The sequence below is a fragment of the Miniopterus natalensis genome, chromosome 17, assembly GCF_054644295.1.
Source record: "Miniopterus natalensis isolate mMinNat1 chromosome 17, mMinNat1.hap1, whole genome shotgun sequence".
In the NCBI taxonomy this organism is placed as follows: Eukaryota; Metazoa; Chordata; class Mammalia; order Chiroptera; family Miniopteridae; genus Miniopterus; species Miniopterus natalensis.
Genome location: NC_142097.1, coordinates 22,095,849 through 22,121,658, shown reverse-complemented (window position 1 = coordinate 22,121,658; position 25,810 = coordinate 22,095,849). Strand labels below are relative to the sequence as shown.

The following is a 25,810-nucleotide window of genomic DNA, read 5'->3' as shown; positions in this document are numbered from 1 at the left end:
CCATCTTCGCAACAGCAAAGCAGGCCCCTGAGCGCGCCGCAGACCCTCAGGTTAATCCGTCCCTTGACCGAGAACAGCAGCGGTAGCCACCTCTACGCCCGAAGCCCACGTGCCGGTAGCAGCGGCCACGTGGGGCTCTGCGGAAACGCCTTCGCAAAGATTTGTCCCCTGCGCTGCCCAGTAGAGAGGCAAACGGAAGACGACGGCCGGAGGAAACGTTGCGGGAAAGGGCCGGGCTCGCGGAAGCCTGGGACTACCAGGGGAGGGGCGGGGCTTGCGCCGGCTACAGGCGGGAGAGGCGGGGCCGGGCTCTCGCCGCGGTGGGCTTTGGAGGGCGCTTGATCGCCGCTTCCTCGTCCCCCGCACTCCTCGGCTTCTGCCCCGCTCCCGGATCGCCATGGAGTCCACGCTGGGTGCGGGCATCGCAATGGCCGAGGCGCTACAGAACCAGCTGCCCTGGCTGGAGAAAGTGTGGCTTTGGGTCACCTTTCTGGGCGATCCCAAGACCCTCCTTCTGTTCTACTTCCCCGGGGCCTACTACGCCTCTCGCCGCCTGGGCATCGCAGTGCTCTGGATCTGCCTCATCACCGAGTGGCTCAACCTGGTCTTCAAGTGGTGAGATAGCGAAGCCCTCCGGCGTCCTGCTCCCCTACCCCCAAGGGCCCTGAGTCCTGTGCAAGCCCTGATCTTTCAGCAGGTGCCTCAAAGGCCCCTACCTCCACCCTCACCCCTCACCAGTGAACCCTATGGCCTTAAGACCTCTCTTCTTGGGTTCAGGTCTCAGAGTCTCCATCATACCCATTAGACCAGTGTTTCTGAAATGGCCCTTATCAGAAATCACCTAAGGGGCATGTGTAAAATGCCCCATCCCACCTAAAACAAACTGATTTAGAAACTCCAGCGGAGGGGCCAGGAATCTGTATTTTAACAAGTAGTATCTATGGTGACTTAAGTAGCCCATAGTCTTGCTTCTCAACTCACTTTCATTCATCTATTCACTCATTTATTTGACATAGTTTTTAGGAAGAGTGCTTTGTGCCAGGCTTCACACTAGCTGCTAGGGTCAGAAAAGGCTTGCAAATTAAGGTGTAGTCCCCAGAACATGACTAGCAGCGTAGGGAGCACTTGAAAACTTGCTAGAAATGTAGAATCTCAAGCCTGGAGCCAGAGCTACTGTATCAGAATCTGCATTTTAACAAGGACCCCAGGTGATTCCTGTGTACAGTAAAGTCTGAAAAGCCCCGGGCTCAAGCATTGCCATCCAGGGAGCACTTTCTCTTCTTTTTCCCTGTATTCACTAGTAGGCTCTTCACATAGACTTATATGCCAGGAATCCCAGGCAAGATAAGTCCCTTGGGACTTATCTCTGCCACCTGTTCTGTCTCAGGTGCTGAAAGCAGCTATTCCTCTCACTGGGCATGTAGCTGCACCTCCCTTCACCTCAGCCCGTTGTCAAATTCCCCAGCCTAGTGGAGGGAAAGGAGGCTCATAGAAGACACTTGAATGGGCTGGAATGTCTTGCTGAAAAACAGAATTGGAGTTACCTTCCCTTCTACTCTTCTCTGCAAGGCTTTCACCCCTATTGTAAACGGAAAAGCAGTTGTCTAATCATTTTCTTACCTAATTACCCTTTGCTTTGTGTTCTCTCCTCCCTCAGAGTCTGTATAAGCCTCCCTCTCTAGTCCCATTCCCCAAAGTCAGACAGCCCCCTTAGGTAGACACTCTTAATGACCCCCCACACTTGACAAACCCCCCATTCATTTGTTAAGTATGTATTGAGCACCTAGCTGATGTGAGAACAAGGCTCAGTTTTTTGTGGAGAGCAGTCCCTTCTATATTTCCCTCCCCAGCACTAGATTTTCTGCCTACCTGTTTTCTTTCTGGCCACAGCTGCCTCTTCACTGTGTGATTCCCCAGGGTCCAGCCAGGCATCTTCTAGGCCGGGGGATTTTTGAATTTTTTGTCTTCCTTATTCTTTCTCAGCCTCCTCAGTCCATTCCACACTCCCATTTTCAGACATAAGAAACTTACCTAAGTAATTCAGGTATAGGTAATTCAGGCTGGCTTTTGGGAAATGGAGAGGGGGAGAAGCAGGGGGGCTCTGAAAGGAACCCAGTGAGAGGCCCTGGGCTTTCTGTGGATTAGAAGAGCAGAGCTGTTCCTGCAGTGGGAGAGGTAGAGTAGGACTTCTGAGCATCTGAGAGCATACACACACCCCTCCCCCACAATCTCTTATCTCCTTATCACATTTATTTTTTAAATACATCTTTATTGATTTCAGAGAGAGGAAGGGAGAGGGAAAGAGAAACATCGATGATGACAGTCATCATTGATCAGCTACCTCCTGCATGCCCCCCACTGGGGATCGAGCCTGCAACCTGGGCATGTGCCCTGACCAGGAATCGAACCCCGATCTCCTGGATCCTAGGTCGATGCTCAACCGCTGAGCCATGCCCGGCCAGGCTCCGTATCGCATTTTAAAAAATAGTGTGCTTTCTCCTGTTTTAAGGTAAAAATCCAAGGCAATGTAATGGCATGGAATTGGACTCCCTTTCTGATTCCACCCCGCAGGCCCTCCTGAGTATTCCCAGGTGTTCTTCTGCCTCTCTCTTGTCCCCCTGGCTCTGCATGAGCACAATGTCATCTTGCATCTGTTCTCTTTTAGGCTCCTTTTTGGTGACAGGCCCTTTTGGTGGGTCCATGAGTCTGGGTACTACAGCCAGGCCCCAGCCCGGGTTCACCAGTTCCCCTCTTCTTGTGAAACTGGTCCAGGTGAGAAGCCTCAAACCTCCCTTTCTCAGTGTGGTTAGGATTTGGGTGTGTTTCATACTACTTTTCGGTTAGGGTGGCCACCAAGAAGCCCACCTCACAATTACCGGCCCAGAGAACAAAGAAACCCTAGGAAGACCAAGTTGAATTCTGGGAGGAGAGCACCCATGCCAGTGTGCCAGCTGCCCACCTTGTTTAGAGTAGATCCAGGAGACACAGGTCAAGGTAGAAGCAGTGGCTTAAGGGAGGGGTGAAGAAAGCTTCAGGATGGAGGGAGCTATGGACCAGTGCTGGGGGAAGGCTCTCTTCTCAGCCAGGGGGAGGTAGCTCTGTTGAGCACCTGGGTTCCACCCCCATCCTCTCACCACAAGCTTCTGTATCCCCAACAGGCAGCCCTTCTGGACACTGCATGGTCACAGGAGCAGCCCTCTGGCCCATAATGACAGCCATCTCTTCCCAGGTGGCCACTCAGGCCCACAGGTACACTTGAGTATTGCCCACTGTGGGGTCAGGGGCAATGGTACCCTGGACCCAAAAGATCCAGCAGCAGGGCAGCTTGAGAGCTGGAGTCCTGGGGACCCTGGGCATTTGTGCTGCGAGAAGCTGAGTTGTGTTTGGATATCCTCTGGACTATTTGCCTCTCTTCTTTTTAGTCGCTGGGTGAGGGTGATGCCGAGCCTGGCTTACTGCACCTTTCTACTGGCTATCGGTCTGTCCCGAATCTTCCTCTTAGCACATTTCCCTCACCAGGTGTTGGCTGGCCTGATAACTGGTGAGCAACTGGGACAACAGGATGGGCTCAGAGGGTGCTGTTGGCAGTGGGAGGACCAGTCTAGGATCATCCCATTGTACAGCCAACCTCAAGGCTTCCCTTATGTCTATTTTGCCAAACTGCATTGTAGCTCAGGGGGGTCATGTCCCCAAACTCCTTGAAGCTGCTGTAATCCCACTCCCCCAGGTGCTGTCCTGGGCTGGCTGATGACCCCCCGGGTGCCCTTGGAGCGGGAGCTAAGCTTCTACGGGTTGACCTCTCTGGCCCTCTTGCTGGGTGCCAGCCTCATCTATTGGACCCTCTTTACACTGGGCCTGGATCTTTCATGGTAAGTCCTGCTTTGAAGTTTGGGCAGACTGGGCCTGTCCTGCCTTACCTATACCTAGCCTGGTGGGTCCCTGGTTCACTGTGCTAAAAAGGACACATTACCTCTTCACAAACATAGACTGTCCTGGGGTCTCAGGACATGAGGGTAGGATTCAAAGGGAGTGAGAGCCATTGGCTCTCTAGCTAGGTTCTAGGGGAACGTCTCTCCTGGTAAAAACTCTTCCTCCCCACAGGTCCATCAAACTAGCTTCCAAGTGGTGTGAGCGGCCTGAGTGGGTGCACATGGACAGCCGACCCTTTGCCTCCCTGAGCCGCGATTCAGGGGCCGCCCTGGGTCTGGGCATTGCCCTGCACTCTCCCTGCTATGCTGCAGTACGGCGAGCATACCTGGGAAATGGCCAGAAGATAGCCTGCCTTGTGCTGGCTGTGGGGCTGCTGGGCTCCCTGGATTGGTTGGGCTACCCACCTCAGATTAGCCTTTTCTACATCTTCAATTTCCTCAAATATACCCTCTGGCCATGCCTGGTCCTGGCCCTTGTGCCCTGGGTGGTGCTCACATTCAGTGCCCAGGAAGCACCACCCATCCGCTCTTCCTGACTTCAGCTGCCTCCTACAAAGCCAACACTCCGTGACCACCACACTCTAGAAGGTAGCCCGGTCCCCTTCCAGTCCCCCAAAAGGCCCTGCTCATCTTGAATTTCCCTTCTCCCACCACCTGGCTTAGCCCCAAAGAAGGGCCTTCTCTCTCCCAGAAAGGCTGGTCCTCCTGCCTTCCCTTCCAAGTCCCCAAAAAGCAAAAGCAACAGCAAGACTAGTGGATTCCTACAACACTGTGAGGGGTTCAGAGTGGCTCCAATAAAGCCCTTGAACACTTCTGGACTCTTTTGCCTATGCATACATCTCCACTGAACTTTCCCATGTGTGCGTGTGGGATCCTGGCTGGGCCACCTGTTCACCCCCTCCAACCCTGTTTCCGCAGAGGCAGAGTCAAAAGGAAAGGGGAGGACTGTAAACTCAGTTGAGACCTTCAGTCCTGGGCACCATCACCACCTAGGCCTTATGAGGGGCCCTATGTGGTACTGTGGCTACATTCAGTGAAACCTTGTCTTTAACTTGCTGGACAGAGATCCATCCCCTCCCACCCCAGCCTCCTGTTTCCTAAATTGGTTAGTCCAGGGGCTGGAAGAAGAGCAGTTTTTTTGGCCAAGAGGGGAAATAAGAACCTCTACTCCATTTGGGAGCCCAGAAAACAGAGACACTGGCTCCAGAAGGCACTGCCAGAAACAAATTTATTTATACAAGGACACACAATGTAATGGGTTACAAAATACTTAACTGAAAACCATATCCAGGGAGACAAAGCAAGGAATGAATTTACATGAGAACCAGACCAGCCACGGGAAGATGGGGGGGGGGGGGTAAGGGTTCCAGAGCTGGGACTCAGAATGGGGAGGCCTAACACACTGAGCCCAGCCCTATCCCCATCCCCCAGGAGGATCTAGAACATACAAGACACAAGTGCACAATGAACTGATGGTGGTGGGACTCCTGCCCCTCCCCTGACTCCCTCAACCCTGCTCAGGCCCCCATCAGGGTAATAAATATGTAAACAGATTGGTGGAGCCCTAGGGATGGGACAAAAGTATATGTAGTGTTGGGAAGGAGGGAGGAAGACTTAGCCCCCTAGGAGCTACTTCCCATCTTTGGTTTCCTACAAGCTGGACAGCATTCCCTAGAAGCCTTGTGGGCCACCAGCCCCAGAAACAGCTAGGCTGGGTGGCTGGGAAAGAGAAAGAGCAGCACCCCCTCCTGATCTTGGCTTCCTTGGGCTGGAGGCCAGCAAAGGAAGCCCAGGAGGACAGGAAGCTCCAGCTGAGGGCAGACTCCTGGGTTTCTGGGTTCTGGCCCTGCCCCTTCTAGAGCCCCCATTCTCACCATCCCCAGGCTTCAAAACAAAAAGTCCCAGGAAGAAGGTGGGCCGCTGACCCTCTACTTGCAGCATGCTGGATGGGGGAAATCTGGTCCTGACCAGCAGGGGCGCTCTCACTAGCTTACAGCGCCCCCTGCAGGGACCACCTCCTCCCCCTCCCCAGTCTGTGCCAGCAGAGGGGCAGGAAGACCAACAGAGTAAGGTAGAAAGCAGGCCTGGATCTGTGGCTCCTCCAGGCCACTCAGAACCCAGGAGTCCAGCCCCATCCTTCCCCACCCACTCCAGCCCCTGGAAGGGAAAACAGGCCATGAGGAATGTAAAGCAAGGTAGCCCTGCCCACAGACCTCAGGCCCACATCCTAGGGCATAAGCCTTCCCTCTGGTGCTGAGGCCAGGAGAAAGAAGTCTGTGTAGAGATGGTGAGGACAACGGGGGGAAAAGGACAGGGAATCATCAGGCTGGAGCCCACCTCCCCTCCACTCAACATCCTAGACTACAGAGAGACACTCCAGAACCTCCCAAGGCTAGAGAGGGGAGGAGGGTGAAATTAAGGCATTTCCCCCCAAGTCAGCTGAAGCCAAGGCACCGAACTTCCTGTTCCCTCCTCACTCAGGGTGACTCCAGAACCAGAAGGTTCTAACTGGGCCCCCATGCCCACCTTGAGCTGGTCCAGGCTCCAGGGGGAAAAGGACAGAATTCAGGAAAGTGGGTGTGAGATACAATATGGGGAGGGGCTGCAAAAGGTACCCCCATACCCTATAGAGAGAGCAAACTTCTAGAGCTGAGATGTGGACCATAGGAGAGGGGGCCTGAGATAGCTTAGAGGAGCAGGAGGGGCGAGGCTGAGAGACCCACACAGCACACGTCGTTGAATGTGTGACTTTTTGTTTTTAATAGAAAAAATAAACAAAATCACAATGATGAAGCCCAGAGGGATGGGGGCCGGGGTGTCACAGGACAGGCTCCTGCTCCATAGGCTCCTCTGCTGGCCTGTGGGGACAAGCACATGAAGGGGCACTGAGTGTGGTCCTCAGCTTAGGGAAGGGCAGAGAGCTGGGAGGAACCTCACCTGGGGCTGTGCTCCCTGGCTGCAGCAGCCTGGGCCTGCTCGGCCCCCACTGACAGCAAGGCCATGGCGCTCACAGTCTCGGCCTCCTCCGTTTCACCTGCCTGAGCCTCCCGCAGGGAACGACCCAGACCAGCAGCAAACCTCTGCACACAACTCCAGTGTTTGCCTGTGGATGAGAAGTGAGCAGGGGGTCAAGGAGGGCAGAAACCCCCATATGTGCATCACCAGCCCCAGCATACCCTTAAGCTCTGCTCCTTGGCAAGGTCTGAGCCCCTCCACCTATCCCCACATACTCTGGATCTCGATGACTTTCTCTAGCGTGGCCACTGCATTGATGTTGGGCTTCTGCTGTAAGACTGTCTCATCCAAGGGCTGCAGCTGACAGGAGAAAGAAGAGAAGGCCTAGGGTGGGGAATGGGTGGTGGTGCCTGCCGCTCTAACCACCCCATTCAGCCTCAGACATCTCTCATGACATGAGGAACCCCTACTCAGAAAGCTCTTCCTGGCCATCAGCTGTCCTCAGGACCCAGGAAAACCTTCCCAAGGGCCCTTGGTACTACTTGACCCAGGAAAGGGCCCTCCTGGCCCCTCAGCCCTTCCCTGCACCCCTCACCTCCACGCTGAGCAGAGCCGAGACACAGGCCTCAGAGGCATCACAGATGGCGGTCAAGTCGTGGCCTCCCTCTAGGGCCAGCACCACCCGGCCCCCTGCCAACGTCATCAGCTGCCTGGTCAAGTGGCCAAAACCTTTAGGGATGAGTGAAGGGAGATGAAATGGTTAAAAAAAAAAAAATCTATTCAAGAGAAGGTAAGAAAGGAGAGAAACGAGGTGGGACAAACAGCACAAAATCAAATCAAAGACTTAAATGTGTGTGTGTGTGTGTGTATATCCATAATAAAATTTAATGTCAATGGACTAAATGTTCCATTAAAGACAAAACATAAGAGACTGGCTTAAGAAATACAATTACATGTCTTACAAGGAACACCACTGAAACAGGACGGATCAACAAGCTCCATCCCTAGGACTCTGGAAGGAGAAACACCCTCTGCTATCCCCCAACCCCTCCTTGCTTGCCCCTTCAAGGCCAGGGTTGGCAGAGGGAGACTGGAGGGCACTGCCAGGATGACTGCAAGTCTTGGACCTGCCCCAGCTCTCCTCCCAACTGTCCAATATCAGTCTATACCTGCTCCACACCCCCACTCGACCCCATCCTTATTGTTCCACAGCCTCCCTTAATCCCCCAGCAGGCTCACATCTGGCGGTGACAGAGTAGCCACCCAGCGGAGACAGGTGTCCCTCAACAGCATCAAACCCGGCGGAGACTAGGACCATGTCAGGTGAGAATTCGTGGGCAATGGGCATCACCACTGTCCTGCAAAGGGAGGGCCCAAGCTGACCCTGGCAGGAAGCTGAGCCAGGCTCACCCCACTGTGTTCCCCCAAGACAACCCCCTCCACCTACACCAAACTGAGAGCCTCTACCCCTCCCACGGGAGGGCCCAGGGGGGCTCCCACCCCTCCCTTGACCCTTCTCAGTCTTCACCTGAAGGCTGTTAGGTATTCCACGTCTCCGATGGGGGGGTCCACACCTCCCGTCCATGCCACGTTCACATTGTACCCCACGCCCGGCCCTCCGCCAACCTGGCAGCATGGTGGGGAGGGGTTATTCTCACTGCCTAGGGATCCCAGATGTTGCCCCCCTCAGCCTTGCCTCCAGCCCTCACTCCACTGACCTCTGCTCTGCGTGGGGGGGCAGTTGGTGGGTGTGGTCCTCCCACTAGGAGCCCAAACTCCCCAGATAAGAGCACCATCAAGGGCCTCCAGGACTCCCTCCCGGGTGCCATTCCACTACCTCCCAAAGGGCCCCACATTTGAGCCTAGGAGCTGTACCTCTTCAGGAGCCCCGGAGCCTGGAAAGAAGTTCCCGTTGTCATAGCGATGCAGGGAGATGTAGAGCACAGAGGGGTCATTGTAGAATGCTTGCTGGGTGCCATTGCCGTGGTGAATGTCCTAGTGGGGAGGAGTGAAAGCATCAGGAAAATGACCCAGGCTCTAGCCCAAAGGTCAAAAATTCTACTTGTCCCCCACTCCCACCCTATGGTGAGCTCTAGGGGTGCAGCCCACCACTAGCTACAGGACATCTGTGTTCTGTTCACAACAGTATGCCCCATGCTTCTCTAATCACCATGAGGCAAATTCGGCAACTCTCCCCCAGGGCCCATTCTATACAACAGCGTGGAGGACGACATTAAGGCTAGTAAGGAATTGAAAACAGATACGTTCTGAAGAAAAATCCAACATTAACATGAATTTTTAAGCCAAAGTTGGGCTTCAAAGAGATTTCACCCTTGATGAGGATTGCTCCTGGCTCTTCCCCACCTCAGAGGGAGTGGTGGGAGCCTTTCCCTCTGCCAAGAGAGGCAGGGTTTGAGAAGCACTGGGTAGGAGCCAGAGCAGAAGTGTTGGTGCCAAAGGCCTGATCTGAAACCCACTGCCAACATCCCAAGCTATGCCACCTTGGTTGGGTAAGTCATCCAATGGCTCAGTGTCTCCATATGTAGAAATGGACATCCTAATTCTTACTATGCAAGGTGGCATGAGTACACCATGTGTCCTGATACACAGTCAGCCCCAGTTGAGAGCAGCTCTATCAATGGTGGTATCAGTCCCTACTGTTCAAGGTAGAAAGTACCCTCAGTTACTTGAGGTTGCAAGGTGGGGGCCAAGATGGACCATGGGCTAAAACCACTTCTAGTCTCCTACTGAGGAGGGAACCCCAAGGAAATGGAGGGCTGGGCTAATGCTCCAGCAGGAGGATGTGAGGTAAGCCATCAGGCTCAGCTCCAGTGTGGGCACCTGAGGAAGAGGGGGCAGGGTTGGGTGGGGGCTTCCTGAAGGCTGACCCTGGCCCCACCAGCCCACTGCTTACCCAGTCCACTATGAGAACCTTGCCCACGTTCAGCTTCTGCTGCAAGAGTTTGGTTGTGATGGCTACGGAGTTGAAGAAGCAGAATCCCCTGGGGGAGAGGGGAAAAAAGGGCAGGGAGGTCAGCCTTAGCAGCGGTTTGTTCCATGAGCAAGATACACGCATCACCTTGCTGAGGGAGAAAGGGTGCAGGGCTGGGGTGGCACTCACATGGCTGTGGATTCCTCAGCATGGTGTCCTGGGGGCCGGATGATGGCAAATCCATTCTGAAGAGGTGTAGACCAAGGGACAGAGACAAGAGACAGACATGCAGGCAAGGTGGACACACAGGAGTGGACACAGAAGGAGAAAAGCATAAGCCAGGCAGGGAAGAGAACACAGATCAGGAACATTATCATACACACCTGTGGCCAGCTGTGGGCCATGTGGGCAAACAGGCAGACAATCCCTGGCCTTGAGGTACCCATAAGAGCACCAGATATTAGTGCCACTTTGTCAGTCCTTCTTTACCCCTCATCCCCAGCTGGCCCTGAATTGTCATCTCCTCCCAACTCTGGCATCTGAGAGTTGAGGTTGCAAAGGACCATGCCTCACTGATGGGAAACCTAAGGCTGCCCCATCCTCAGTTCCTGAGGATACAGGACCAAGCCAAGAGGTGCTGAAACCCCCCAGCATACACTCACCTTGAGCTCTCCAGACGCCACCTTAAAAGCCAGCTCCACCAGGCAGCCCACCGCCATGCGAACAGCACTGGAGGAGTGCATCTCATTCCACACGGTGTCACTGTCCACCTGCGGGGGCAGGAGAGCAGGCTTCAGCGTGCCCCCTGCAGGGGGAGGGCAAGAATGGGGATGGGCACCTGGACAGCCAGCAGCTGTGTTAGGCAGGGAGGGAGGGGCCAGAACTGGGACAACCACCCACCCACACCCACCGGCAGGTGCCCTACTCACCCCAATGCCCCCACAAGGCAGCATAGCGTACATCTTCTGGCTGATAGGGCCTGCAGGGAAAAGAAACAGTTATTCTGGAAGTTGCCTCCACTGCCAGGGCTGTAGGTTGGGGTCTGCAGAAGGCAGTGAGCTCAGTCACAGAAAACAAAGATGACCCAAGCATAGGACAGGCTTCTGCAGCCCATACCAGTTGGGAGATGTCTGTCTCCTGTTCTGGAGGTACATCCTACCTCTGGGGCGGATGGCAGGGAGAAAGGGGCAGGATCGGTTGGGGAGAAGAGCAAAACACACCCCATCACCGACCCTGACCCATCACCTTCCACCCTGCAATGCTCTGATCATGTCATATTCTACGTGAATGGAGTCCCCTGGAAGTGTGCAATACGGCATTGTACCACCTCTGCCATGGGGATGACCTATGCTCATCAGGACCCACTTGCCTACCCTGGCCAAGCAGTCTTCCTGACACACTCCTATCCCACCCAGGCAGTGGCCCACACCCTGCCCATTAACCTGCTGGCTCACCAAGCAACTTCTTGCTGTCCAGCTTCTGTCGGTTGAGGGGGCTGGTCCCATAGAGCAGGGTGTGGTATTCGGAGTGCACTGTCTGAATCTCATCCAGTGTGGCTTTGCGACCCCGGATCCGCTGGCAGGGGAGATCAGAAGAAGGGTGGCACTAAGGCCTAGCTCTCCCAGATGCCCAGACCCTCTCTGCACCACAGCCTGGGGCACATGGAGCCACTTCTGACCTCAGGAGATCCAAAGGTTTGCGAAAGTATACCCTGGCCCTCAGGGACCTCAGTCCAGGACCCTCCCCCATTCAGCTGGGAAAACAGGCTGAAAGGGATGGAACTGGGAGGTGGATGGGGGACTGGCCCTGAGGTCAGGGGCTGAACAGAGACATGGAGAGAGGCTTCACCAACAGGGAGACAAAAAGGCCTTCACTGGGTCTGAGTTGGGGGTTGGAGGAAGGAGGGGCTCCCTTACCTCACACTTGCTAAGCAGGCCCGTCTCCTGCAGCCGGGACCAGATGCTCTGGATCCGGCCAGCGTGCTCAGGGTGCACGTGTGTGTTTCCACACATGCACTGGTGCTTCAGCATGAATGTGTCGTAAACCACACCTGAGCCAGAGACATACCGTCAGCCAGCTCTGCTCTGGTCCGTGTGATAGCCTGGCCACTGCAATCCTCAGAAGAGCTCACTGAGCTCTCCTCAGCTCACCCCAGCCCAAGTACCTTCTCAGGGTCACCCCAACCACCCTCCCACACACCTGCCCCTTCTCTCCTCCCAAACTGTTTTCCTCCATCACTGTCAGTCCTCAAACCTTAACCAGGCTGCCCTTGATACCCCCACTGGTTTTGATCTCTGCCTACCATGCCCCCAACACTGTACCCTCATGGCACATCCTCCTTCCCCCACTCTTATCACAGCGCCTGTGTGCTGCTCCCCTCACCCCCACTCCCCACTGGTGAGACGAGACCATCCTCAGGCATCTGTGGCCTCCTCAGAGCCCAGCACAGGGCAGCTTCATGTGGAAGAGCTTCCTGAAATGAACAGGGGCCTCACTCTTGACCTCACAGGGAGAAAGGGGAAGCTAGGACAGGATCCAACTGAGGCAGTGAGCTTTCTCCAGATACTGAAGGGCTGGTGCAGTAATGGCACAAAATCAGGTGGTCCTAGCAGTAGTGGGTGGGAGCCCTGAAAAAGATGCTACCCCAGTAGGCAGGGACAGGGCACTCACCACCCTCCCTTGCAGTGGGACAGAGGCTGCCACCACTACCACAGGTGGCTGTGGTGCACAGGGAGAGAATGACGGCCTGTTTTCCCTCCCTTCAGGGCACTCTCCCTGGCAATCCCTTTGGGGCACGGACTGTATCTCTTCATGATTTCCACCAGGGAAAGGCCCCTGGCACAAGGTGGAAGAACAGTTGGCAGTAGTGGGGCTCACCTGTGGTGAAGAGGTGCTTGGTGGACTGGTCTGGGGGGCTCTTCATGCCCCCAGGAGCAGCAGGTGAGGACTGGGTTCGGCCCAGGGCCTGGTGGGGCACAGTGGACAGGCTTAGGGGTGCCTGGTACACCTGCAGTGGCTGCAGCTGCTGGGCATCTGAGAATACCTGGGAAGGAGGAGTGGGAGGGAGCCGAGGTGAGGCTTAGCCTGAGATGAAAGTGAGAATAGGTGCCCTAGGGCCTCCAGGGGGTCCCCAATCCAGCTCTTCTAAACCTCCTCTTTCCCCTACTCCTCCCTCCAGGAACAGAAGAAACTCCAGCCTTCATTGTCTCCATTTCTGAGGAGATGGGGAGGGATGGGAGGACAGTGATGAGTCATGCCAGAGTAGCATTGAGGTAAGCGAGTGTGGGAGGGGGTGGGATGAGTCAGGCCCAGAGGGCTCAGCTGTGTCCGCAATGAATGAAGTGCGTGCTAGGCATAGGGCAAACTGTAGTAACAGTGGGGGCGTGTGTGTACACATGCACGCACAGGGACCAACGCACAACCAATCCTACGCAGCCAGAAACGCAGATACAGCCACATACACATGTATGTACGTACACACACACAAGCAGACAGGCGGGGGCAGTCACAGACAGAGGCAGTGAGGGGTTGGCGACTGGTGTTGACAGACAGCTCTGAAACCAACACAAGCAGCTCTCAAGCAGACAGGCGGGGGCAGTCACAGACACAGAGGCAGTGAGGGATTGGCGACTGGTGCTGACAGACAGCTCTGAAGCCAACACAAGCAGCTCTCTCCCTTCCATAGTGCCTTGTCTCTCCCACTCCCTTTTTGTTCTCTTCAGAAAACTGGCCCTGCAGCCTGGGCACTGCAGCCTGGCGAGAGGGAAAGGCAAGGGTGGAAAGGAGCAGGGAGGACAGAGGGATGGTGATCGAGGGCTGGGGGAGGGGCACCTTTTTGTAACCAGCACTGGACTCCTCCAAGTCAGGTCCCTCCTCAGCGCCACTCTCGCCCTCCTCATCCTTGACCCGGATGCAGTCCTCATCCTCCTCCTCCTCCTCCTCCTCCCCTTCCTCCTCCTCCAGGTCTTCCTGTGTGCTCTCACTCTCCGTGGAGCCTTCTCGGGGTATGGTGAGGGCTCCCTCCCCCAGCAAGGCCTCCTGCTGCTCTGTCAGCTCCTCTTCTGTCTCCTCGGGGTGGGTGGTGGGCTGTCGAGGCAGCTCCCCAGTCTTCGTGAGGATCTGGGAGCAGAGCAGAAGGGGAGCATCAGCTGGGAGAGGGAGCAGCTGCGCAGTCTGTGGCCCAGGAGGGTCAATCCTTCCCTCCCCTCTCTCCTGCAGCCACCCAGCCCATACAGAGCTATGTGAGTTAGGAAAAGGCAAGGTGGCTCCTCTAAGCAGATGTGCCACCGGGGAATGGCCTAGGGTGTCAATCCCCTCTTCCTTCCTGCCAGCCTGGTCCTGCCCCCAGCACAGCCCTGCACATTTGCTTCTCCCAGCTCACCTTGCCCAGCTGCAGCTGCTGCTGCTTCTGCTTCTCCAGGAACTGCTGGTGCTGCTGTTGCATGACCAGCTGCTGCAGGGCCTGGGGGCTCTGGGGTAGCGGTGAGGACTGAGTGCGGCTCAGGGGCCGGTGCCTCGGGAGCTTGCCCACTGTCCGCATGCTGGTAGCCACTCGTTCACCCGTCACCAGTGGGGACTGCCCATGAAGTGGCACTGTGGGGTGCAGGGACGGGAGTAACCATCAGTCAGGCCCCCCATCCCAACCCAAGACTCTCCCCCTCCTAAAACACCGCCACCTACACAGTCAGGAAAAACTGTGGAGAGGCCTCGAGCACCCTGCCCCCAAATGTGAGCCCCATTCTTCCTCCTCTCCATAACTGAACAGTCTCACAGCTCAGAGCCACTGCCTCCAGCAAGCCTTCCTAGATTCTCCATTCTCTCCCTTTGATTCACTTATGTTTGCACATCTAGTCTTGGGCTGTTCATGTGAGTGAAAACAATGACTACCTCTCCCCATCTACAACAAAACCTCCCTGATCTTAAACATGGATCCCAGGCTGGAGAGCCTGGGAGCCAGGACCACGTATCTTTTAAGGAAAACCTCTTCTAATGCCACTGGCTACTTAAGGGCTGACTGTCCAAAGCTCTGCTGTCCAATCCCATAGCTGCCAGCCATATGTGACTATTGAGCACTTGAAATGTGGCCTGTCTAAACTGAGATGTGCTCTTAAGTGTGAAATACACACTGATTTCAAGAGTGTGAAACACAAAGAAAAATATCTCATTTATAACTCTTTATATTGTTTTTATGTTAAAATGATAATATTCTAGATACAGTGAATTAAATGTTAAAATTAATTTCACCTGTTCCTTTTTATATGTTTTAATGTGGTCACCAGAAAACTAAATTACATATGTGGCTTATGTTATCTTTCTATTGGACAGCACTGCTCTGGAACGTGAGCTCCATCAAGGCAACAGATGTTGCAGATAACAGTATCTGGCAGGCTGTAGGTACTCAGTAAGCCTGTAGACTGGAAGAAATCAATAAGGCCATTGAGGGAAGCTATGACAGAGCTAGAAAGTATCCCTGGCTGCTTCTTCCTGGTGGTCCTACCTTGAGCCCCAGAAGCAGAGCCTGACACCCCCCCCCCACCTGCCTGCCCACTTACCAGCGATGAGGGTACTCTGCTGCCGGGCCTGCTCCAGCAGTAGTACGTGCTGCAGCAGAGAGGCGTGCCCATGGGGGCTTGTGTCACCCTCCAGTGCCACACCCAGAAGGCAGCCAGGGATAGAGGATGTGCTCATGAACTTGCCAGTGAGTGCGCCACCCTGCCGCAGGGACTGAAGGGCCTGCCTCTCGGCCTCCTGCTGAGTTGACAGTTTCGGGGAGGCCTAGGAATGGAGAGGAGAGACAGAGATGAGGGACGGGCTTATATTGCCCCAGTCCTGCCAACTTTGGACCAGCATCCCTCACCTACCCTCTGCCCACCTCCCAGCTCTAGGGCAGGCCATCTGATTTCCCTCAGGGCCTTGGGAGGACAAAAGCTCCAGCTGGGGACATCTAGGACCAAAGAACTCAACACTAAAAAGAGGATAGGGTATGTGCCCATACTTACGGTGAGGTGCGAGTTGGTGACAGTGACTGTGGCCTGTAGCCCTAGGGAGATGTTGGGCAGAGAGGGAGACGTGTAGAGGCTGAACTGGTTGGGAGAGCTCTCCAGAGGGAGGGCCCGGTGCTGGGGGAGCATCTGGGGAGCAGTCAGGAGAGAGAGGCATGAGCGCAGGCAAAGGGGGGCCACCTGGGGCTGAGACTAAGGGCTCTGAAAGGTGCCCTGCTTCCCCCACCAAGCCCCACCTGGCAGGGGCTAAGAGTCACAGCCCTTCAGGGGCCCATGGGGCATATTCCATGGGGCAACAGGTCCCTCCAGCCTGTCTACATGGGAGGAGTGGTCCCTGCTGGGCGCACTCAGTGAGACAGATCTGAGGTGCTGCTGTCCTTCTTCCAAGGGAAAAGAAGCACCTCTGGCCCACCCGTCCCGCCACCCTGGCAGTCCTGTACCTCGGTGGGGATGTTGGGGACTGAGCCAGTAAAGCCGTTCTCAGCGATGGTGCTGTGGGAGCTGTTGGGAGAGCTAGGGCCAGAGCCTGGTGCGCTGTTACACACTGATGACACTATGGGAGAGGTGGCTGTCAGCTAGGCCTGCTTGGAGCCACCTCTACGCCCAGGCCCTCAGTACAGGGATAGGAAAGGAGTCCTTACCCCCAGGCCCCGCGCCTGTGATCTCAACAGCTCTCTTCTTAAAGGTGCTAATGACAGTCCCATCCTTTCGACGCAGGAGGGGACTGCTTCTCCGCTCAGCCACCTTCTGCTTTAGCCTTGAACGCACTTTCAAGTTAGGTTCAGAGGCTGGGGAGAAGGTAGCCAGGGCTCAGACACATCCACACAAACAGGCACACACTGCAGCCCAGCCCCTCCATATTCCCACCTCAACCTCCCAGGAACCATATTCTGGGAGACCAGGCTAGTCACTCACTCACCTGTTTTGCGGAGGGGGAAGTCATCGCGGCTGTCATAGGGCCCAAGCAAAGGCAATTTGTAGGAGGGAGGCGTCCCAGGGGGGCCACTCTGGGGAGGGGAACTCTGGTCCAAAGAAGCATGGTGGGCTCCCCTGGGGGTTGGGGATAGAGACATATCTAAGTTATCACCCAGCCAGCTGGACCTGCCACCTAGTAGTCTACATCTATAAAATATCCACTGTATGTAGGAATAGAAAATGGATCCTGATGAGGGAAGTGAGGAAAGAAACTAGGGGTGGGATTTCCTAGGAGAGACTACAGGGCCCATATATGGCTTCAGGCCAGGAGACCTTTTCCAGCCTGCAGGCAGGCAGCCCCTGAGCAAGGCACCTCTGTGACCCATGCATGCCAAGGTCATTACCAGCACTTGGGATGCTGCGGGAGGGAATGGTTGAGGCCGCCTGGTGTGGGCTCCTTTGACTTCGACAGGAGGAATTCCTGGAGCCTCAGCTTCACCTCAGTGCTGGCGATAGCACCTGTGGGACAGGGCATAGCTGACCTGGGTGCTTGAGGCCAACACCCACAGCTAGGGGGGTGGAGTCCCAGCTGGCCCCAGGAGGCCCCAGGCCTTACTCTCTTTGCTCTTCTCCTTATTCCGCAGGATAAGCAGCTGCTGTTCCAGCCGCTGCTTCTCCAGCTCCTCCTGCCGCTGCTGCTCCCGCTGCCGCTGCTGCTCCAGCTCCTGCTGCCTCTTGGCTGCCAACATCTGCTGCTGCTGCAAAGGCATGGGGATGGGAAGGAGAGGCAGGGTGAGCAGGTCCGGGCGGGGGTCAGAGGTCTGGGTGGCCCCCCCGCGCCCCCCTCGCTCACCTTGAGGTGCTTCTGCAGCTGGACCTCATGCTGCCGTGTCAGGTGGTCATGCTGTTTCTGAAACTCGGCAAACAGGAGTTGCTTCTGCAGCTGCTGCTGCTGCTTGAGCGCCAGGAGCTCCTGCTGCAGCTGCTGCTCCCGCAGTGCAGGGTCGACAGAGCCTGCCAGAGCACCCCGCAGCTCCACTGGGCTGGGGCTGCCTCCACCCCCGCCACCCATGGAGCTGGGCATGGCTCCTGGCAACACTGGCTTCACCTCCACTGTGGGGAGAAGAGATAGAAAGGGGTCAGGAGGCCTGATCCCACTAGGCCCTGGCAGCCATGCCTGGCACCCAGAGAGCTACCAGGCAGGACTACTAGACAGAAAGAGAACAGAGAGAGGGTGGGAAGTCAAATCCCTCTGTTCTGGGGATATAGCCTTCTGCTTCAATTAAATGAGGTTGAAGCCATGAACTTTAATAAGAAAAGATGCATGAGCATGAAACACAGTACCTAGAAGACTGTTAGTGCTACATTTACTATTGTTATTGACAGGTAACACCACTGGGTATTTTATATGAATTATTTTACTGATGAGGAAACTGAGGTTTCAAGAGGTTTAAGTAACATGACCGAAGTCAACCAGCCAGGCAATCAATAAACCAGGATGTGAATCCAAATCCTATGCTTTTAACCACTGTCCTTCCTGTGCCTCCTCCCTCATCTCTCAACACCACACACTCCCCACCAAGAAGCCTATACAAAAAGAGAAACTGAGGCACAGAGGTTGGTACTAGAACTGATAGGGCTGGCAGCCAGGGCCCTCAGGAAACCCAGTAGAGGCCTTCGGGGACCCTCTAGATATCCCTTCCCTCTCCCCTTCTCTTTCCCACACCCAACTAGGGCAGATGGAAGCTGAAAGGAGAGGCTACGGGAATGGGGGTGAGGTGGAAGGAGGAGGCCTCAGGGAAAGGGGGTACAGAGCTGCACCAATCCAGGGACAGGAGGGGGCTGGGAGTCAGACTCACTTCCTTTGCGGGATTATCTCCTTTCAACAGTTTTATTGTAATTACCCTGAAAATGCTGCTATATATAGAGTGAGCCAAACAGCAGCTGTGCCTAAGGGGAGGAGGGAATGAGAGAATGGGAGAATAGGAGGGCAAGCACAGAGAGGAGGTGGGAGGAGGGACAGGAAAGGAAAGGGAATCAGACAGGAAGAAGGGTAATAGCAAGGGGGGGCTGGAGCTGAGGCAAAGAGCTCAGAACTTCAGTCCCAGGGACAATCCATTGGGAAGGGGAAAGGAGTCAAGGGGCCTGCTGGGTCCCAAGGCCTTCGGTCCAGGCCCCCATGTGGACAATGGGCTGATGGGCCCCAAGGAGTGGCAAAAGGTTCCAATGGGATCGATAGGTCTCAACTCTTGATCCCTATACACTGTCTTCTGGTCACTGACTGTCCCTTCCCATCACTGCCCTGTGGTTGCCAGGACGAACACCACACCAGCAAGGAGCCCCAAACCCAGACCACACCCCACAAAGCCTCCTGACGCCAGGAGGAAGGGGAAGGCAGGCTACCCACTGCCTGGGAAGGAGGAAGTGAGAGAGGCAAAGCCATCGCATCGTTTCTTTTCCATTTCTTTTTCCAAAGAAAGCCCTCACTTTCTTCACTCCAACCCAGGGAGCCACAGGGAGGTGGGAAGGCTCCTGTGGCAAGGGCCCACTCCAGCCCACGCTTAGAGAAGGACCCCAACATCCTGATGTCTGTCAGTGTCTCCTGCTCTCATGAGCAGGCTTTTGCCCAGGCCCCCGCCATCACCCCTCATCAGTACAGAGAGAACAGGGAGGGGGTGAAGGGCTAAGCTAAGAGAGGCTCCCACACCCTGTGCAGTCTATGGGCCTAGATCTCTCCAGGGAGCCTGCACTGAAAGAGTGTCACCAAGGCATGGGCTAGGCCTGCTGAAGGCCAAGGCTGTGTGACCCTCATGTCTGAATATGTCCTCTGGGACCCACTGGGGGCAGGGAGGTGAAGCCTGAGTAGAATGTTTCTCTCAGTCCCCACCAGTCCCTTCTCCCCCAAGCACTGCTAGGCACATTCCTCTGTGGTTTGCCCACCAGCCACACTGACGACTCTGCGGCTAGGAGGCCAGAGCCACATCTGTAGGAGTGGCCAGATGTGGCCAAGAGGGTGGGGCTACACACACACATACACATATATCCACTTTTCCTCCTAACCCATGTCCTGCTCCAGCACCAAGGCCTTTCTGGAGGTGGCCAACACCAACCAGGGTGCAAAGCAGGGTGGCAGCAAAGAGCCAGCAGCAAGCCTCGGGTCTCCCCTTCCCTGGAAAAGCTCATCAAGGCCCCAAGCTGCCCTGGCCAGTATGGCTCAGTTGGTTTAGCATTGTCCTGTGCATCGAGAAATCGCTGGTTCCATTCCCGGTCGGGCACAAGCTCAGGTTATGGGCTCGATCCCCTGTTGGGAGCATACAGGAGGCAGCAGATCGATGTTTCTCTCTCCTCCTCCCTTCCTCTAAAATCAATAAAAACATATATTTTTTTAAAAAATAAACCTTTAAAAAAAAAAGGCCCCAAGCTGGCTGGAGAGTTATCTGTTCCTAGGTAAGCCTGGCTTGGCACAGGCCACTCCAAACGCTCAGCCAAGAGGTGGACAGGCTTCAACCTGCTGCTCCCGGGGCTACAGGAGCTGATGCCAACCTGCCTGCCCAGGGAAGGGCAGGGGTCCAAGCACTCCTGGCTCCTAGCAGATAGCCTGCTCAGGATGGAACTGCTACCAGCAGTGCTGGCTTCCCTTGTAGGAGCCCTGCAGAGAGGGCATGGACTCAGGAGAGGGGAACCTCCCACAAGGGCTCCCTCACAGCCACTGTCACCGCCAACACCGAGATGCTAGGCCCTGAGCTGCAGTGAGAGCTGCAGCCCCATTGGTATGCAGGTGGTGAGGTGGCCAGCAGGCTCCGCCACATAGCATTGTTCCCACGCAAGCAGGAAGCATGGGCAACTGGAGAACATTAATCTACAGGCCCTCTAGGGCCTGGACAGGATGCGGCACCCCAGGGATCTGCCAGGTAGTTACCTGGCTCCATCCAAGATGGAAGGGGCTACAACTGAGCAGCTGGAGTCAGGAAAAGGGTAGGACTGAGGAACTGAGTCCCTGATTGTAGTCTGCTGGGCACAAGACCTAGAGTCTGGCTGGCCTTGCACCCCCTCAAGGATCTGTGCCCTCTGTCAGCTTGGCATGAGCAGAACAGGTGGCAGTGGCTGCCATCAGAACCAAGCACATGGAAGGGGAAATGGGTGTATCATGAGAGGAGGCTCTTGATCGCCTCCTGGTGGACCAAGAAAGGTGGAAGAGCCTCTGGAAAGGGAAGAGAGTGGGCAGAAGGACACTGTTCCTTAAGAGGACAGGTTGGGAATTTGCTAGGAAGATGACCACTGAAAGGCCAGGGGACGAGTCACGTGAAAGGGCAAGGCCCTGGGTCCTCCCTTTACCCCCACACCTCCTTCTAATAGAGAGCTGTAGGGAATAGAAAGGAAGCCAGACGGCAAGCACAGCAATCTCCTGCAGGGGGAAGATGGAAGCACTGTCTATGATGCTCCAGACTCTGTTCCTTCCTGGAGACTCTGACCCTTCCTCCTGGGAGTGGTGGCCTTGGGAACAAGTGCTAACACCATCCTGTCCTCTGGCCTTCTGGAGGTCTGACTGATACTACCCCTGTGGAGAAGCCCAGCCCAGGTAGCTGGGTGGGCAGGGCTGAGTACTTCTAGCCATCACAATGACCCCATATGAACCAGGCTCTGGCTCAAAAGGAGCCTCCCTGCCCAGCTCATGGGCACAACTGGGCAGTGACAACACCTCAGTGACACTTTCTTCCCCTCTAGCTGGGCCTCCTGTCTCCCATGAACCCCCTTAGTTCAGTGGGGGCTCCCACAGCAGATTCTTTAGGCAGCACAACCCGGGGTAGCCTAGATCCTTGGGGGGCGATAATGCAGGTGCTTATGGGCAACCTATGGGACAACCGCCAGCACAGCCTTAGACTACAGAGTGTGTCCAGATGAAGGGACACTACCCCCAAGTACACAAGCATCTCTGGGACATGAGAAGCAGGTTTTAGCAGCACCTTTGTGAAAAAGGGTGCAAAATAAAAAACAGATTTAGCTGCCCAAGAGCAAGGCCAAGCCTTCCTCCTGCTCTGAACACACCACAAGCCATGCTCCAGCTCCATGCCCTCTCTTGGAAAAGTCACCAACTCCAGAATCCCTGTGGCCCAAACACTGGCAGCAGGGAAATAGTACCTTTAGTTCCCCTTGGAGAAGCCCTGGAGGGAGCAGGGCAGCACAGTGTGTGGACCTGCACGGCAGACCTAAAAAGCTTAACAGTTGGCTCTAAAAGGACGCTGCTCCCAGGAGCCACCAGCCACAGAAATCTAGGAAGAGGAAACCAAGTGTATGCAGAATATGAAGGAAGCGCGCATTAAGCTGTTTAGAATGTCTACACAGGACAAAAATCAGATCTTGCTGATAAGCCTGGGATCTGAGGAGCTACCCTTACAAAAGAGGAAAAGGGTAAAAGGCCCTTTTGAGATCATGTGTTTCAACCCCCTTGTTATACAGATGAGGAAACCAAGATTCTTAGGCTCCTATGCAGAAGATTCCACCAGCTAAAGTAGCAGGGACTCGAAACCAAGTATCCTGACTCCCAGCTCAGGCAGGCTGCCTCTTAACACTAGCCTGTGCAGCATGGCTCCAATGTGGGCATCCCAGGTGCTCAGCAACCACCAGACCCAGATAACTGGCTCCTCTCTCGAAGGCAGCACCTTCTACCAGCACCCATACCCTCAGGAGCAGGCTGGGGAGTCAGCAGCTTCCTTAAATGACCTCTATGACCTCATTCTGTCCCTCTGGAGAACGGGAAGAGGCTCCTGTCCCTTTCCCGGTCTTGAGGGATTTTAGAAGAGGGCAAGGAACAGCATTTCACACTCCTCCCCATGACGCCCATGACCCCTCCCCACTAAGGACTGTTTCCCATGATCTATTTCTGTGCTCTTATGTGATTAGTGGGGCCAATTTAGGCTCAACAGGTTCTACCACAACGCAGACAGCATTTCCACATGTGTAAGCTGGGGATGACTCTCACCTAGCAATTTTCACAACGCTCATGTAACACATCACATAATGGGTAAGAGCAAGGGCTCTGGCGTAAAAGACCAGGGTTTATGTTGGGCTCTGCCACTTCCTAGGACAAGGGACCGAGCACCTCCCTGTGTACTGTGCAGACATCTGTGAAATGGGAGTAAGAATAGCGCCTACCTCCCTGAGCTATAGAGCTCAGGAGAGAGAATACATGCAGAGCAGCTTGGCACAGGGCCTGGGAAAATCTAAGGAGGTGCTAGTCAGGGCTATTATTAATGACTCTTGATATTTCCTGGACCCCTTTGGCAGTCTAGTGAAGCCTATGGAACACTTCTCAGAATGTTTCTAAGTGAATGAAATAAAATACTTAGAATTACATGGGGCCAAGTTCACAGACCACCTGAACTCTAAGGAAGTCAGGCTCAGACCGCTGCCAGAGTGAGGACTTAGCTCTCTCATTTTAGACTGGCCCAAGGTCGCTCTATGGTCCTGTCCCATTCAAAGCCTTTCCTGTGGGCCTCACACAGCACAAGCTGGAGTGGCCAGCAGCTGGACCCCAGTGCTGCAGAAGGAATCTCTGGGAACAGACTCCTCCCAAAGGTGGCTCTTCCAGGCTTTCTCTCCTGCCCTGCTACCTCCAAGAAAGGCCACTCTGTCCTTTGCGGCTCGGCCCATAGCGGTACAATCCCTCCTATTCCTCAAAAGCAGTACTTAGCACAGATGAGCACAGTTTTGAACCCTGCTCTCAGGGCCCTGGTTATGAGCAGCCAGAAATTCTTCCCTGGTATCTAACCTTACAGTGCTTGTTGCAAACACCACTTTCCTCCCCACTACTATTCCACATCTTCCTGGGCCCTTCTTGCAAGGCAACAGCAACATGAAACTGACTTCAGAAACTCTTAGAATGTTAGTGCAGGAAGGACCTGTAAATCAGCAACTTAACTTCCCCAGTTGACAGAGAAGGACAGAAGGCCAGAAATAAAAGAGATTTGTCCAACGACACCTGGAAAGGAGACACAGGAGCCAGCCAGGACTTAACAGTGACTCTTCTGGCTATCTCTCTCATGCCCTCCCACTAAAAAACAGGAGAAACCTTGAGAGCTGCTCCTGAATTTAATGAGAGATGAAGGAGCCAAACTCAGTATTAAGGATCCAGGGATATCGGGGCTCCCAAAACACCAGAGACCAGGAGCACTGGGGAGAAGGGAATCAAGTGGATGGAACCCCCAGAAACCCTGAGGCAGACCATGCCTCTGAAGCACCTTCAGCCTTGGGGATGCAGAGCCCAAGTGGAAGGCACAAAGTGTCTCTTACTGGTGAGGATGGAGTTCGTCATTGATCTTGGGCTGCCATGTGGGGGAGAAATAGACTCACTTCTCCCAGCCCAGCTATTTCCAGGAAACATTTGGGCACCAAGCTAGAGGCAATTAAAAGGCACGATAACCATTCAAAGTCTGCAGCTGTTACTGGGACTGTTCACTCCACACCTGGGGTGGACAGCAGGGGCCTCCAAGCATAACCCAGCCCTGAACATCCAGCAGGGCAGCATGCCCACCTGCCCACCTGGCCACTTGCCATAATCCCCCACCCCGGCTGGGGTTTAGCCACCTGCTCCCCAGCGTCTCAAGACATCCTCCCTCTCCAGACTGCCAGGCTGCTAGGAGCTGGATTTGACTTTTGCACTAGGCCCTTCTCCCAAGAGTCCTAAAGCTCATTGAGGCCTTCCAGGGATGCTGGTGACACCCAGTGGCAGGGTACTAGGCCCCATGACCACTATCCACATGACCCCTGTCCACACAGCCCTTGCTCCAAGCATGATGGGTCTACTCCCATCAGAATCACCTGAGATTGTGCTAAAATACTGGTTTCTGGGCTGCCCTAAAGAATCCAAAGCTAGAGGTAGGGGGCAAGGCTTGGGAACCTGCATTTCAATATATTCCTTTGGTAATTCTGATGCAACTGAAAGTTTGAGAACTACTTTCTCACAGCATCCTGGGGCTGGCTGGATTCATTTTTGCTGCCAACCTGACAGCTGTTACAGCTGTGTGAGTGGACACAGTTAATCTGATTTCCTGTCTGGCAGCTGTGCAGCAGGGAAGGGACAGCTGAGGGTCTCAAAAACAAGAAGAGGGGATGAGGTAGGAGGGAATGGGGGCAGGGGAGGCTGTCTGAAGGGACTGGGTGTGCAACTCTGTTTCTGAGCCCTTTCCTCCTGTTGGGCCAAAATCCCTGCAGGAAGGGAAACAGCTGACCAAGTGGACCCCAGTATTTATAGAAAACAGTCTCCTCTCAGAAACCTCAGCCAGACTGGTCTCTTTTGTCTAAGAGCACAAACTTGGAGGTACAAAGACAAGCCTACCACGTATGGTTGTGCAGGATGTACTGCACAAGGGCACCTAACCAAGGGGGCAAGTTGGGGGCTGAAATCCAGCCCACGGTCCAATTGCTAAGCCATGCACTCTGGCATGAGGATATCTACCTAAAAGAAGGGCCACTTTTTAAAATTTGCACAAAGGAGCTCTTGTGTGGGTTGGCAGTGTCCCTACACAGACACCTGAGTCCGAATTCCAGCTGTCACTCTGTGACCTTGGGCAAGTTCCTTAACCTCTCTGATCCTTCTCAATTATAAAACATGGCTATTAATACCTTCCTCAAAGAGATAAGGGAAACACCTGATACCCTGTCACTTAGCACACTATAATATTAGTTCCTTTCCCACCAGAGTCTCACCCTTCCTACCCTCCCCACACCCTACGCCTACATATCCACACACCCAGCCAAGCTTTGAATGGTGTGAAGAACGTGAATAAGAATATCCAGGGGAAACCCCAATACCAAACCATGGCACTTCTCAATATCCCAATATCCACAGCATCTTTTCCTGGCACAAGCAGGATACACACCCTCCCTTCACTGGGAAAAGGAGACTCCTCTTCCGTGCCTGCTCATAATATCCTGCCCAAACATCAGCTCTGCCCAGTTCAGGCTGGAGTGGAATCTAGAGCCCGCAGAAGGGAGGTAGGGGATGCCCTGGCATGATGTTCTGGGGAATCCCACCCCAGAGTTCAAGCTCCCAGGCTCCCCAAGCTGGGACGAGGCCT

General features: G+C 54.8%; 2 protein-coding genes across 5 annotated transcripts in view; one reads left to right on the top strand and one right to left on the bottom strand.

The window, feature by feature from the left end:
- The first annotated feature begins 305 nt into the window (after positions 1-305).
- Positions 306-4,742, top strand: G6PC3 (glucose-6-phosphatase catalytic subunit 3). The gene is made up of 6 exons (XM_016202107.2): positions 306-615; positions 2,666-2,772; positions 3,159-3,249; positions 3,423-3,541; positions 3,728-3,869; positions 4,102-4,742. Exons 1-6 carry the CDS (start codon positions 398-400, stop codon positions 4,463-4,465), a joined length of 1,041 nt encoding a protein of 346 aa, XP_016057593.2. The 5' UTR covers positions 306-397; the 3' UTR covers positions 4,466-4,742.
- A 401-nt stretch (positions 4,743-5,143) lies between these two features.
- Positions 5,144-25,810, bottom strand: part of HDAC5 (histone deacetylase 5) — a 35,976-nt gene continuing 15,309 nt past the window's right edge. For all 4 annotated transcript variants that reach the window (XM_087826071.1, XM_087826072.1, XM_087826073.1 and 1 more), the window contains 24 exons: positions 17,587-17,846; positions 17,350-17,491; positions 17,138-17,252; positions 16,738-16,868; positions 16,460-16,606; positions 16,259-16,371; positions 15,816-15,947; positions 15,369-15,591; positions 14,198-14,409; positions 13,648-13,935; positions 12,694-12,859; positions 11,733-11,866; positions 11,271-11,391; positions 10,746-10,795; positions 10,479-10,586; positions 10,006-10,061; positions 9,799-9,886; positions 8,760-8,879; positions 8,413-8,510; positions 8,124-8,242; positions 7,480-7,613; positions 7,160-7,244; positions 6,867-7,032; positions 5,144-6,787 (listed from right to left, as the gene is read on the bottom strand). In XM_087826071.1, the coding sequence (XP_087682197.1) occupies positions 6,748-6,787; positions 6,867-7,032; positions 7,160-7,244; positions 7,480-7,613; positions 8,124-8,242; positions 8,413-8,510; positions 8,760-8,879; positions 9,799-9,886; positions 10,006-10,061; positions 10,479-10,586; positions 10,746-10,795; positions 11,271-11,391; positions 11,733-11,866; positions 12,694-12,859; positions 13,648-13,935; positions 14,198-14,409; positions 15,369-15,591; positions 15,816-15,947; positions 16,259-16,371; positions 16,460-16,606; positions 16,738-16,868; positions 17,138-17,252; positions 17,350-17,491; positions 17,587-17,846 (3,248 nt within the window). In that variant the 3' untranslated portion in view covers positions 5,144-6,747. The remainder of the gene's footprint in view (positions 6,788-6,866; positions 7,033-7,159; positions 7,245-7,479; positions 7,614-8,123; positions 8,243-8,412; positions 8,511-8,759; positions 8,880-9,798; positions 9,887-10,005; positions 10,062-10,478; positions 10,587-10,745; positions 10,796-11,270; positions 11,392-11,732; positions 11,867-12,693; positions 12,860-13,647; positions 13,936-14,197; positions 14,410-15,368; positions 15,592-15,815; positions 15,948-16,258; positions 16,372-16,459; positions 16,607-16,737; positions 16,869-17,137; positions 17,253-17,349; positions 17,492-17,586; positions 17,847-25,810) is intronic.

What these genes read in the sequence shown, in the direction of transcription:
- G6PC3 (XM_016202107.2), top strand. Translation starts at nt 398, where the DNA reads ATGGAGTCCACGCTGGGTGCGGGCATCGCAATGGCCGAGGCGCTACAG. An exon ending in TTCTTGTGAAACTGGTCCAG is followed by an intron (nt 2,773 to 3,158) that starts GTGAGAAGCCTC and finishes TATCCCCAACAG; the next exon opens with GCAGCCCTTCTGGACACTGC. An exon ending in GTTGGCTGGCCTGATAACTG is followed by an intron (nt 3,542 to 3,727) that starts GTGAGCAACTGG and finishes CCACTCCCCCAG; the next exon opens with GTGCTGTCCTGGGCTGGCTG.